At 38.7% G+C, this 14,482-nt stretch overlaps 1 protein-coding gene across 9 annotated transcripts in view; it reads left to right on the top strand.

Moving 5' to 3' along the window:
* Positions 1 to 14,482, top strand: part of mef2d (myocyte enhancer factor 2d) — a 67,601-nt gene that overhangs the window by 25,708 nt on the left and 27,411 nt on the right. For all 9 annotated transcript variants that reach the window (XM_036584068.1, XM_036584100.1, XM_036584090.1 and 6 more), the window contains 2 exons: positions 6,758 to 7,222; positions 10,781 to 10,984. In XM_036584068.1, coding sequence (XP_036439961.1) covers positions 7,169 to 7,222; positions 10,781 to 10,984 — 258 coding nt within the window. In that variant the 5' untranslated portion in view covers positions 6,758 to 7,168. The remainder of the gene's footprint in view (positions 1 to 6,757; positions 7,223 to 10,780; positions 10,985 to 14,482) is intronic.

The following is a 14,482-nucleotide window of genomic DNA, read 5'->3' as shown; positions in this document are numbered from 1 at the left end:
TTAAAAAAAAAACTTACTGTGTATCATTTTCCTTTAAAACTGCCTTTAGAAGATCTGAATCATCACCTTTCAAGATGTCAACTGTATTTGCTCTGGGCTGCAGTATCTTGTACTTTTTAAGTTTACACTGTTTGGTCTAAACTCATGGCTGAATCTGTGAATGTAGAGATAGCCTTGGCCTATAAACTCCAGGATAATATGTCATGCCATGTTTTGTCTGACAGAGCAGGAAGAAGTTGTCCACTATTTCAAAAGGGCAAAACGGTTGGCCTGATTGAGAATGCCGCTTTCATTTTTGCTCTGAGACAGTTGCTCAGAGGAGCAGTTTTGTGGATGCTCTCCAGGTCTTGTGTAGCCTGTGTGAAAGAGGCTAAGTGGCTCAGATCAGAGCTGGTAAGCAGCCTCCGCTGTGCTTGCAGGACTAAAGGTTATAGTCGGACTCCCCTTGCAGATAAAGCAGGCTTTTCATGTGAGCCTGCCCTGAAGCCCAAAACAGATTCTGATGCAGCGCTGCCTTTGAAACACAGCCTGCACTCCAGATTGCCAGGCTGCAATGGCTCTCTTCCCATCAACACATCCTCTGTAGCCATGGAGAAAGAACGGGCACCTCACACAGCACTCTGGAGAATGGATGTATGTGTCTCTCACACACCTACAAACCACTCCTCACCACAGAATAAAAGGAATGTGTGTGACGGGGCCTGTTCCATTGCATACTACAGCTCAAGATAAGTGTGGGTGTGTTTGTTTGTTTTGATTTTCCTCAACAGTTTGTCTAAAATCAAAACGCAACTGGAAGCCTAACTACCGCATTCAGTGGTGTAACTGGTTGAACAGAGAAGAACCAACAACTGAATGGATGCTACTACAGTTTTTTGCATATTATTGGCTGACTCCTACATTGCACTGTTTGCCATTATATCTGTGTGCAAGCTATTTCCCAGCTCATTAATGACTGTGAGCTTTCATTTTTAAATAAAGAAACTTCACTTTTCTTTTTCTGTACTATGTAGCCATTTTAGACTGTTGTGACATCCTGGCCTATGCTTGTCTTTTTTGAAAGGAGTAAAGAAGGAAACGATGGTCCCATAACTTGTTGTTGTTTGAAACCCCTCCCCAGGCGGTCTCTTGTCAAATTTGTCAAAGATACAAAAAGCCCTACTTGAAAGCTGAGAGATTTTGGAAATCTGATTAGGGGCAACAACAGACTGGTAAAGTTTTGTAATGCTAAAAAAAAAACAACTACAACTAATTGGGTTGTTGGCAACAGGCCAGTAACATGATTGGGTATTTAAAAAGCATCCCAGAGAGTCTGTCTTTCAGAAGTAAGGAGACCACTGTGTGAAAGATTGTGCAGGGAAAAAGTGCAACAATTCTAGAATAATGTTTCTCAAAATAAAATATCAAAGAACTTGGGTTTTCATCACCTACAGTACATAATATCATCAAAAAATTAAGGGAATCTGAAGAAATCTCTTTATGCAAGAGACAAGACCAAAAACCAATATTGGAAGGCCATGATATTCGGGCCCTTCAAGCGGCAATATATAAACAGGATCCAGATACACTACTACTCTGGGCCCGAGTTTATTTAAGATGGACTGAGGTAAAGTGGAAAAGTGTCCTGTGGTCCGGCGACTCAGAATTTGAAATTCTTTTTGGAAATCATGGATGCCGCATCCCCCAGGCTAGAGAGGAGAGGTGCCATCCAGTTTATCAAAGCACAGTTCAAAAGCCAGCATCCGTGTTGGTGTGAGGATGCATTAGTGCGCATGGCAGGGGTGACTTGCACATCTCTAAAAGCACCACTAATGCTGAATGATATATACCGGTTTTGGAGCAACATGTGCTGCCATCCAGTCGACGTCTTTTTCAGGGAAAGCCTTGCTTATTTCAGCAAACCACATTCTGCACGTGTTACAACAGCACGACTCTGCAGTGAAAGAGTCCAGCCTGCCTGCTGTTCAGACATGTCACCCAACAGGTGAAAACATTTGCTGCATTATGGAGTGAAAAATATGACAAAGGAGACCCCGAACTGTTGAGCAGCTGAAATCCTGTATCCAGCAAGAATGGGAAAACATTTCACTTTCAAAACTACAGCAGTCGGTCTCCTCAGGTCCCAAACGCTTACAGAGTGTTGTTAAAAGAAGTGATGAAACACAGAGGTAAACATGCCCCTGTCCCAACTTTTTTGAAACATGTTGCAGACATGAGATTCAAAATGGGCATATGTTTTTCAAAAACCAATAAAATTTCTCAGTTTCAATATTTGATATGCTGTCTTTGTACTATTTTAAATAAATATAAGGTTTAAATAATTTACACATCATTGCGTTCTGTTATGATTTAAATTTTACACAGTATCCCATTTTTTTGGAATCAAAGTCGTTTAAAAAGAATGTTCATCAGGTCGATTTTCATCCGTTAGGTTGAGACAAGCAAATCTTAAAGCAAGAAAAACAGAAAATGTTCTGATTACATGTTTAGAAGGGAACAGTGAGTATTTTTTTTTATTTGATGTTTGTTAATAACACATTTTAGAGGGCAGTGGAGAATATTTGTTTATTTGAGCTCAACCTATGTCTCTCCTCACTTGAGACCTAGTATCAACACCTAGGAAGCAAGATATATAATCAATTTGTTTTAGTTTGTGCGTAGTAGTCACATACAGTGAACAAAAAAGGGCAATCAAATTGTTAATCACAATTGTTTATATTATATATGCCATAAAAATATATGTGTATATATATATATATGTAAATATATATATTTTAACATATTAGTCAGCTAAGCAAAGCTCCTTGTTCCCTCATTTTCTAGATCACTTCTTGCTTCTGCTATACTGCCATCACCTCTCGCATAGTTGTCACCCCAGTACACATTGTACTGTCATATTTATATAAATTAGCATTTGTGCTTATAAAGCGTTACATTAACTCAAACCATTGAGAAGTTTAAAAATATTTAGATAAGTGCAACAAACACGGCTTTAACTCCTGTAATGATCTGGTCTCTGATTTAAATGTTAGATTAAAGGAAACTTGACGTTCTCGCTCCAGTCAAATGGAAGAAAGACAAGCTCATAAAATCTGTGGATGAATGAGGAAATGCATCAGCTCATAAGAAATTGATGTAAATCAGAGCGCTTACGGAGGAAGACTAAACTGCACGTACCTTACGATATTTTCAAATAGTGGATCTCCTCCTACAATAATGTGATGAAAATATCCAGAGTCGTACCTCTCTTACACAAAGATAATACCAAAGTCTTTTTTTGACCCTGTTCCTACTTCATTCCTTAAGATGATTTTTGTGTCCAAAATTATGTCCTAACTATTGTAAACTGTAAAATTGGTGACGCCCCTACTAAAAAAAGAGCAGCATGGATCCTTCTGTAGTAAATAATTTTAGACCAGTTTCTAATCTTTATTTTAAGTAAATGTGCATATCTAATATCAAACAAGTTGTAAGAGAAGCTTCAGTTAGGTTTTCATTCTAACCATAGTACTGAGACAGCATTGGTTCGTGTTTTGAATGACCTCAGGCTTAGCGCTGATGCAAAAAATTCTTGTATTTTGGTCTTATTGAATTTTAGTGTAGCTTTTGATGCTGTCGATCACAAGACTCTAATACACCGCCTTGACTAGTGGGTAGGCCTCTCAGGCACAGTTTTAGAAAGGTTTAAATCATATTTCATGCATGGACAATTTGTGATTCCTCTGGTTTCATTATTTGTTTCTGTGGAGTCCCACAGCGTTCAGTTTTAGGACACTTGCTCTTCTCTTTGTACATGTTAGCTCTAGGTGATGTCATTGGGAAACATAATATTAATTTTCCTAATAGCTGTGCTAATGACACGCAGTTATATATTTCAGTTCCTTTTGATCAAGATTCTGTAGACAGGTTGCCAGCTGTGTGTCAGATATTTCTCAGTGGATGTCTCAAAATCTGTAATAACTTAATAACGGAAAAACTGAAAAAACACGCTTACGAAAGTAGCTTTTTTTTTTAATCATTTGAGAAATCTTGCTAAAATTTGGACTGTGTGTTTCAGAGTGATGCAGAGAACGTTGTTAATGCATTTGTTACGAGCAGAATTGATTACTGTAATGCTCTTCTTACTGGGCTCCCTAAGAAAACAATACATCCCTTACAACTCATACAAAATGCAGCAGCGCGCATCCTAAAAAAAAGAGAGATCATATCACTCTCGTTTTGAAAGAACTGCACTTGCTACCTTTACCATTTACGATAGATTTTAAAATTCTGCTCCTAGTTGTGAAGGCTCTAAATGACCTAGCACTTGTGTATCTCATAGAATATCTGTCTGATTATGTTTCAACACGTGATCCTAGATCTGCAGATACTGGCCTTCTGCAAACACCTTCCGTAAAATACAGACAATGTGGAGAGGCATCATTTAGTTATTATGCTTCTAAACTGTGTAACTGAATTCCACCTTTTATTAGACAGTCAGGCTCAGTTTACACGTTAAAGAAACATTTGAAAACGTATCTGTAAAGTAGTGATCAATTAAAATTCTACGTCTTTTAAATATATTTTTTTAACTTGATCTGTCATCATCTTGTCTTTTGCTGTAGAACATTATCACCTGTCTGTAAAGCACTTTGAGCTGCCACCAGTATGAAAAGTGCTTTACAAATAAAATTATTATTATTATTATTATTATTATTATTATTATTATCATTATTATTGAAAAAAAATTCAAAACTGCTGCACAGGTCTGAGGGCTGCAAATTGTAGAACTGATCAAAAGTTTTATCTGGGCTTCCCCTGTCTGGCTTTAGATAACAGCCTTTGAATTGATGGTGAGGAAGTAGGCTACTGCTTCCTTGATGCCATCCGTCTGCAGTAGTGAGTCTGCTTTCAGCTCCAGTCATGCGGGTGTGTATGCAGTCTGGATTTGTGTGTAAATATAGAACTCTATTTTAAGGCTTTTTTGTGGCGGAGATAGTTATAGCAGGTTTTAAAATTATCGTAGCCCACATGGCTATTCTGAGGTTGCATTAAGCTCATTCATGCTTCCATTCATTCAGACTTGGGTATGTTGCTGACGTCTGGCTCCCTCACACAGCCATCCATGCTCGCTGCTGTTTTGACTTTGCTTTCTTTTACGCTGACCCTGGGTACACAAATGTGTGCACCGTGTCTATGCTCACCAGCCAGTGGGAGATGACAGGATGATTATTATTAGAAGTGTGGAAACTTCCTGTCATAACAACAGTGACCAAAATGAATATACTTTTGTTCAAGCACACTAAAAAAATCTTTAAAAATCACTGATACAAACTGTAAACGCCTCTTGTATCACTTTGTAATAATAGGAAAATCATCCATTGACATAAATGTTAAATCCATCATAAATGTTATCACCAGGACTTCTACTCTGCTGTTATACTGGTATTAATGTTTTGGAAAGACACTGTAGCAGTAGGCTGTTTACTTCCGCCATGACTTTTAAAACATGGTGATTAAACACAATGATCAAATTTATTGAAATTTGAAACCATGTGATTATCAGAGGTTTTTTATACTGCGGTATATCATTTAAACAGCTAATCACCCTCCACCTCCTACCCCCCGTACTTAGTGCATGTAGGATAAAACTGAAAAGCATGATTATTAGATTTTACATTTTAGTCTCGTAAGCATTTGCCTCAAGGGGATGATTCCTAAATTGTAATAGAAATGCTGTGGAATGGGTTTGCACTCCTGCTGTTTTCAGCAGAGGCAGTCTTCAGACTGAGCTGGGCTGCAGATGGGTGTTTGCCGTGCTTGCCTGTTGGTTCGATTTGTAATCACATGCAGCGTGTTAAGTTGGGGTTGCAGCAGCTTGCCGCAGGCCAGCAAGGATCAGTGGCTGTGATGTCTCCAATGAAGCTGACACAGCACAGCTCAGCTCCGACTGCCCTGAAGGCCTTATAGCGCACGAGCCGCTCTCTGGTCTCAGGGGGAACACAGACCTCCAGAGGGGTGTTCCCCACTAATCTGTTACCGCTGCTTGTTCTGCACTCCAGAGCAGTTTCTGCTAGAAAGGCCTGTGTCTGGAGAACAGTCTCTCAGTCTCTATTTGCTTAATAGTCAATTAAATATGCTTCGCATTCAGGATGCTCTGATACTTTTTCTTTGCTCTTTCATTTAGATTTTTTCCCCAAACCACTTATTTAGGTATTTATTTAGCTACTTATTTATTTGTGAAATGTTACAAGCCCAATGTAGACAACATAATTCTTGACCCATATTTTAATTAAAAAATAAAATGTTAATACATTTAGGTCCGAAAGCTCAATTTTTTACAAAAATGGGAAATGCCATAGAATTTGGATGATTTTGGACACCTTGGACGAACATCTGTACAGATGCTTGCTTACTTACTTACTTACTTAACTTATTTCATGTGTATTTTTATTCTCTGTCAAATTTGGAATAAAAGCGAATGAGTTGAGTGTGTTGTATTTTGTGAAAAATCTGTAGTGTCATGTGACAAAGTCTAAATTTAACATGAAAAGTGATAAACTCACTTTCTTGTCATGTGGTTTGATCAGTTTGTAAAATGTATTTAGATCTGTGCTCAGGCAAGCTCTGCTTTGTGAAACAAAGAAAAGGAAATTTCAGATATGGACTATAATGGGTTGAAATAAATGATTTTAATAAGAATAAATGATGTTTTATGTTACATGGCATTAACAGAGTTTGTTTATTGGGCTAACTTGTTTGCTCTTCTGTTTTGTAGGTATATAACTCATCATCATCATCATCATCATCACCATCATCGTCAGAAATTTTTTGGGGTGGGGCTGGATCACATTAAGAACTCTGAGTGGATGACTTGCAGCCTGAACGTATCATGATCTGAAGGCCCTGCCTGGAGGCCTTGCTCCTTCCTTCCTTCTGTTTTTCTCTGTGGGGGGAGAGCCGAAAGTCCAGCTGCTTCAGGTGGAGCAGGGAGAGCGAAGGACAGTGTGTGTGTGTGGGTGTGAGAGAGAGAGAGAGAGAGAGAGAGAGAGAGAGAGAGAGAGAAGGACACGTGCCTCGCTGCTGTTTGAGGTCCTGTACCCTCCTCAGGACAGGCACGACCTCTGACCTCTGATCTCATCACGAGCCCCACCCTGCCCCCACTCCTGCCCAGCCAATCAGAGCAGACATGGGGAGGAAAAAGATCCAGATCCAGCGAATCACAGACGAACGGAACAGACAGGTGAGAAACTGAGCACAGTTGTGGGTGTGTGTGTGTGTGTGTCTACCTCTCTCTCTCTCTTTCCTTCTTTTTTCTTTCTCTCTTCCTTTCTTATGTTTGTTTCTTTCTTTATATGTTTTATTCTTCCTTTCTATCGCTTCCTTTCTTTCTGTCTTTGTTTCTTTCTTTCTTTCTCTTTCTTTCTCTCTTTCTGTCCTTGTTTTGTTCTGTTGCTATCTTTTTGTTTTGGTTCTGCCTCTTTTTCCTTGTTCCTCTCTCTTTTTTTGAGTATCTCTTGACTTCTTTCTTCTTTTTGCTTTCCTCCTCTCATTTTTTTCTTTCTTCTTCTCATTTTCTTTCTCTTTTTTTATCTGTGTTTTATTCTTCCTTCCTATTTCTTTCTTTCTTTCTTTCTTTTTTTTCTCTCATTCCTCTCTCTTTGCTTTGTTTTTACAGTGATTAATTGTGCTTTAACAGATTAAAAGCAAAATCTCACTTAAGATTCCCAGCCATCTATTTAATTCATAGGAGTATCTTTTGTCATTGTTGCAGTTTCACCTGTTTTGCCACCAGACTGTGCTTTAGAAAACTGAAATCTTTATTTAATTTTTTCTTGTAAGCTCCCTAAAAAATTGCAGTGTGGAATATAGAATCTGTGTTTTCGGGGTCCCAGCAGACTTTTCAGGTCATAGTGAATCACACAGTGACATTCTGCCTTGCCTAGGTGTCCATACCCATCCACACAAACCTGGCCTGCTTTTAGCTCTTAGTCAGCTCCTCTCTGCCTCAGGTGGACCTCTGCAACTATTCGCTCTCCAGTGTACATAACAGGCTCTTTGAATGAATCAAGATGTTCTGCTTATTTTATTTATCCAGGAGTCCATGAGTTAATTAAAACATTTTCTTATAGTGTATCAACCCACACGAAAATACATGAAAGGATACTTTGTGTTCTTCTAAATAATCAAAAATCACGAATAATAATTACCCCTTTCTTTTTTGTGTAAAACAACATTCTTGCCTCTTCAGTTGTTCACTGTGTGACAGAGTACATGTACTGTCTCTTCTTTTTTGCTTTAATTAGTATTAGACTCTGAGTAAAGGCATTAACAAACTCACAGAGGCGTATGTAGAGGCATCTGTGGAGAGATTTTAGCGAGGAACACTAAAATCTAACACCTCTCTGCCACAGCTAGCAGCAGGTGAGTGTGTGTGCTCATAGTGTGAGTTGTGTAAAGGTCAGTAGACAAGCACACGGCCCCAAGGTTAATTGGATTGGAAGAAGCAAGAAGGACCAGGTTGGTGTTTCTACCTCCTGCTACAAGTGCACATGTATCTTCTCGCAGAACTTCTCATGTTGCCATTGGTTACCTGCAAGTCTATTTTTGATGCCAATTACATTGTGCTTGTTTGTGCTGAATTTCATGTTGGTTAAAGAAGAAATAATCTTATTTGATAATGAACTATGTCTTCTTTTGTTCTGGAAAATGAATGTAATTCTCACATCATCAAAATGCGCATATAGCCATCTTGTTTTATTAGAAAGAGATTTGTTTTCTGCATTTGCCAAGAACCACCCAAAAGCCCACTGCAAACTGTAGCCCAAGTGACACTTTTTTTTCTACTTTAACAAACCACCAGACCAACTGAAATTTCCCACATTGATAAATACCCACCATTAATAACAAAACAACTACATTTCACGTTCCTGTGCTAGATCCAGAGCAGATGTGAAAATAACTGCATCAGAATCAGATTTTGTCAGAATTTGCCAACTATAACATTAGCATTACCATAGAGATAGCTAACGTGACAGGAAGGGACAACTTCTTTGTAGCATTTCTTCATAGCCTCCAGCAATGGCTGGGTTATTAAAATATGGCAGTGCAGACAGTAAAAAATATATTGGATAACAATGATGACTGCCAAAAAAAAACCTAACTTGAGAGTTCAGTGGAAGAAAGAATTTGCTTGGCTGGAGACACTAAATTTAAAAGTATAGCCACAGCATTCGTAAAGATTTCAAAAACATGGCCCTGGTTTGACTGGGAATGAAAAATGGACTGGGACTGTAGCAAAAGACAAAAAAGCACCTGATTATTTTTTGATGCTGAAGCATATTTGTTAATTTTATGTACAATGTATGTCCGATAAACATGTTTCTGTAATTCTTGCCATAAATTCTTAATGTTGGCCACAAATTTAATTGGCCTAGGGGTCTGTATGACCACTGCAAATTTTATATCTAACCCTGCAATATTGTTGCTTCAGAAAGTTTGGATTGAAGATACAATAGAATATCCCATATGAGGCATATTGTAGGTTACCTTTTTATTTCTGATTATTTCTGGGCTCATGCGTTATTGTTTTGGAAGAATATTGTTATGAGTATTGCTTTGTGTTCAGTCCTCTCAGAAGGGTGCTGTATGTCAGCAGATATATTGTGGTCAACACAGGTGTTTGTGTCTGTCTGTCTGTGTCTGCATGTCTGTCTCTGTGTGTGTGTCTGTGTCTGTGTTTATGTGGAGGTCCTAATAGAGAAAGTGTGATTGGAAGAGGGCCGTTTTAGTGCCTATGGAAACAACTCTGAAATAATTTGATTTGTGCCAGCGGGGAACACAAGTTATAAAAGAGAAACAGAAGGCACAGGCTTGTTGTTTTCCACAGAGATGCATCAGTATAACATGGTAGGGGTTTAGACTTGCTACAGAGATTAATCAAATTGGCAAGCTTTTTTCAGAAGAACTCTCTTAGAGTTAAAATTCTCATTTAAAGGCTTATGTAAAATGTAGATAAACAAATATTTGTTTATTTTTAGGCCTGTCACAATTGTTACAAATCGCCTAATCACAGTTATTTGACATGATCGCAGTTATTTAAGCTGACTGAAATTATTTTATTTAATAGTCGTTTCAAACCATATTGTATCACAACAGTAAGATTGGGAAATGAATCCCATCATCTGGCTTGAAATAAATAAATGTAAATAAAAGAAAGCAGGGTACATGTTCCCTGGGACAAGTTATGGGTCAACAAAAAAGTTCTAACCTTTAATTAGTGCCATAACCAATTAACCGATTAGCTAACATTAATTTTAGCACATATGCTTGCAGAAAACATGTCTGCTCATACTTTGACAGTCTCGAGAGAAAAATGTAAGGTTTGTTTGACTTTACACATTATTCTTTGTACCTGGACACTTGACACACAACAGGGCAGTTTATTATTTCATGTCAGAACAACCTAATACTTAATGTTCACTGCAAAGATAGCTGGGAAGCAAGTTAACTAATCGGCTGCATAAAAATCAAAAAAAGATTATTTAAATCTCTCATCACAATTATTTGAAAAATAATCAGCTAAAATATTATGATTGTGACAGGCTTATTTACTTCGGAAGGATTCTTCTAATGCTTCTTTTGGTTCAGATACTTTGACACTGCTTTTATTTTTAGTGATTGTTTGTGGACTAGGCCTGCTGAAATAAAAAAAAAAAGGCATTTGTTTAAATATTTGACTTCATTTTGTGTCCTTTAATTTGTTCTTTCTCACCCGTACTCTCTTGCGTGTCTCCGGCAGGTCACGTTCACCAAAAGGAAGTTTGGTCTGATGAAAAAGGCTTATGAGCTGAGTGTGTTGTGTGACTGCGAGATCGCCCTCATCATCTTCAACCACTCCAACAAGCTCTTCCAGTATGCCAGCACCGACATGGACAAAGTGCTGCTCAAGTACACCGAGTACAATGAGCCGCATGAAAGCAGGACCAATGCAGACATTATAGAGGTAATACAGACATCTACAGCCCTGGACTCTAACAATTTTACGAAATAATGAAATTCTTTAAATGTCCACCTTAGTGGTAGCTTTTTCTGGTCTTTGCATTCTAATGATGACCATAAAAGTTAAATCCTCCTTGGTTTAGAAAGGAACAGGAAGTACAGACTTTAGTTTATTGTTCACAATAGAAATTTCTAGATCAACAACAGAAATGTATTTATTTATTTCTATTGTAGATCTGCTCAGTCTTTTGTTATATTGTTGATATAAGTTGGATGGTGTATTGTTTTTAGTTCTGCACTGTGAGTTAGCTTATACACTTCAAATACAGCTCAATTCTGCTGTGATGATTGCTGCTGAGGACAGGAGAGAAAGAGTGAGAGTTAAAGGTGGGGGGGCATGGCCTCCTGTGGGCTAGGGCCAGAAAGCAGCTTGCTGCTGGTGTAGGGGAGGTTTAGAGGCTTATGGATCTCTATATGCCACTGGCTGCCTGCCTGGAAGATGGTGGGACAGCAGAGGTAGGGACAGCTGGACCTTCTGGCTCCCCCTGGCCTTGGCCTGAGACAGAGAGCTCCACACACACACACGCACACACACACACACACACTTACACGTGTATATACAAAAACAGCCCATCCTGTATCTAATGCAACTAACATAGTGGTTCAGAGGTACACTCTTAAAAATAGAGGTGCCAAATAAGATTGTAAATTCTTTTTACCAATGACCAACCACCATTAGTTGGTGATTAATTGATAACCGAAAGCCCTAAAATTAAGGATGCAATGCATCAAAATATCACTTACAAAACAGAAACTTGCAGATCAATAAGCTGACTGGCTTACCTTCGCTTGAAGCTGTAGTAAAATATTGCATGCATGCTTTGGAGCGCACACAACAGCTGAATTCTGTGAAATATTAATAATATATTTAAAAGTGTTCCTTTCATGGACTGTGGAACGCAATACTGATAGGTGGGGTCAGGCATAAGTGTGTATATGAGACCCTATGTAAGAACCGAGTTTTGTTAAAAAAAAAAAACGATGGTGCGCTATAATAAGTTCCTTGTTATATGACTAAAACCAAAACTGTTGATGAAATGACTGGAGTATATAATGATGGCTATTGAAAGGTCTAAATTTAAATGTTCTAAAACTATATTTACCACCATAACTGGCCCAAGTTATAACGAATATAAACATCATGATCGGTGCTTTGGCTTAATGTACCTCTGTAGCTCTCAAAAGGCATCGCCATCCACTGCTTCCTTGTCTGTAATTTTGCACACCCATGTATGATTTCCACACCACCAGTTTTCACACCTTCTCTCAGAGGACAAGGATAAAATCATTTGTCTTGTCAGTATCAATGTGGTATGTCACAGTAGTAGAAGAACTTCTTTTAGTTCCCTGAAAAGCCTTTCAATTAAGGGTAATATGACAGTATTGTGTCGCACATAAAATTTACATCACAATATGCTTATGTATATAAAAATTTCAAGAACCCTCACATAACATGAAGCTTCTATACCAGTTAGATTTTTCTTAGAATTATTTTTCCTAGAACAAAAATAGAACTGTTTAGGAACCTTTATTTTTAAGAACAAATGCATACCTCTTAAATTATGAAATAAGACTGAAAGGGAAGCATAAGGTGCTAAAGAATCTTCACAGATATGAGGAACAGAGCACTTGTAGTTTGTGTCAGAAAAGTGTGTGATGGTGAGAAACCAGCTGTGTGTGTGTGTTTGTGTGTATCGTTCTCGTTGTCACAGAAGGCCACATTAGTAGAAGTGCATGCTTTCTATTGGCTGCAGCTGCAGATGGCCCAAGTGTGTGTCTGTGAGTGCTTGTTTGTATTTGTGTGTGTGATAGAGAGAGAGAGAGGAAAAGAGAGTGAGTGAGTGTGTGTGTGTTGTGGTAGGGGCGTTGGGCTGCTGCAGGCCACATCAGCTCAAGGCTGGCTGGGCTGCTCTGTGTGTGTGTGTGTGTGTGTGTGTGTGTGTGTGTGCGTGCGTGCGTGCGTGCGTGAGTGCATGAGTGCGTGCTTCAGTGTTCAGTGGGCCGGAAGGCCGCCTCATGTAATATTGAGATGCAGTATGCAATTGTAGGAGCCCCACTTGGGCCTGACTTCCAGCATCAGAGCCTGATGAGGATGTTTCCTGTGCAGGACAGTGCCACTCTGCATGCACCCTTAAAACACAAGACACTGTTTTCTCTTTCTCATCCACACACAGAAATGCTAGACTTGGATGGCACAGTAAAGGTGCTGATCAGCATGTAGAGATCCATGCACTCAGATGGTGCTGGCGGATATTGATTAAAATTCAGTGTCACAACATTTTCCAAATATGTTGCAGTATCACTGTATTAGGTTATGATTAAGCTTGCATGAATAAAATGAAAGATGTTCAGGAGTTCATGCTTTCTGAGTGCTCATGCTTTCTGAGTCTTGCAAACCTGACGTCGCTTGTTTTGTTCTGTTCTGCTTCTTGTAAAATGACACCAAAGCAAACATTACACAACATCACGCGACATTGTAGATTTCCAGAAAGGAATCTTGTTCTTTTTATGTATTTTAAATTGCAAATTCTGTGCATTGCAGTTAACTAAGTATTTGCTGTCCTTGAGTATTAGTGCAAATTTGATTAGTATTTTGCTGAATTCTTTTGATTGCTAACTGATCGTCATCCATAGTCATTTAACCATTAACCACATTAAACATGCTAAACAAAATAATGGGCTACTGAAAGTTAAATACTACAGTTCTGAAGTTGTTTTTAATCACCCATTACTAACCCAAGTTAAACAAACAGAAAAGCCATGAGAAGGGCTAACTTAGGCTCAGTGTACCTCATTACTTCCACTATGTCGTTGCTTCGCACTTCCGCTTCAAGAATATGCGTGAAATAATTATCTGACTGTCAGTTACAGATGATTTATTTATACTATTTTCTTGAAAAGTGGTCCCGAACACTGCTATTTTGTAGCTGCGCACTTAATTTTTTTGTGTACTGTTCAGAAACGTTCCTCAACTTGATAAACCTGACTATTCTGTTGTTTATTATTAACCGATAGCATTGGTCAAACATTTATTTAGGTGTAGGTTACTGGTTAATTGGTTAATCATTTACATCCATGATCAGTATAGATGGTATATATTGACACTATGCTGTGAGAGTTGCTAGTTTGCAGCTTTGCCTGAGTAGGATTATCTCTGTAAGAAATGCTTTCTGTATAAATTATGGAGCACTGATGTGCACATGTTGTTCGCCTGAAGAGAGAGACATACCCCTTCCCCCTCCATATATTGTGCTCTGCACACACAAAACATTCACGCACATGCGGGCAGGCATGCCTTCACACTGCTGCATGACTGAGCAGCCATGCATATGTATGTGCTCTCTCTCTCTCTCTCTCTTTCTCTCTCTCTCTCTCTCTGTCTCTGTCTGAGCTGCATGTGCTGTGTGTGTGGCCTGCCCGCATCTCCTGCCAGAGCATGTTA

Source organism: Colossoma macropomum, unplaced genomic scaffold (assembly GCF_904425465.1).
Source record: "Colossoma macropomum unplaced genomic scaffold, Colossoma_macropomum, whole genome shotgun sequence".
Classification (NCBI taxonomy): domain Eukaryota; kingdom Metazoa; phylum Chordata; class Actinopteri; order Characiformes; family Serrasalmidae; genus Colossoma; species Colossoma macropomum.
Note: the sequence above shows the minus strand (reverse complement) of the source record. Positions and strands in the feature narration are given on the sequence as shown.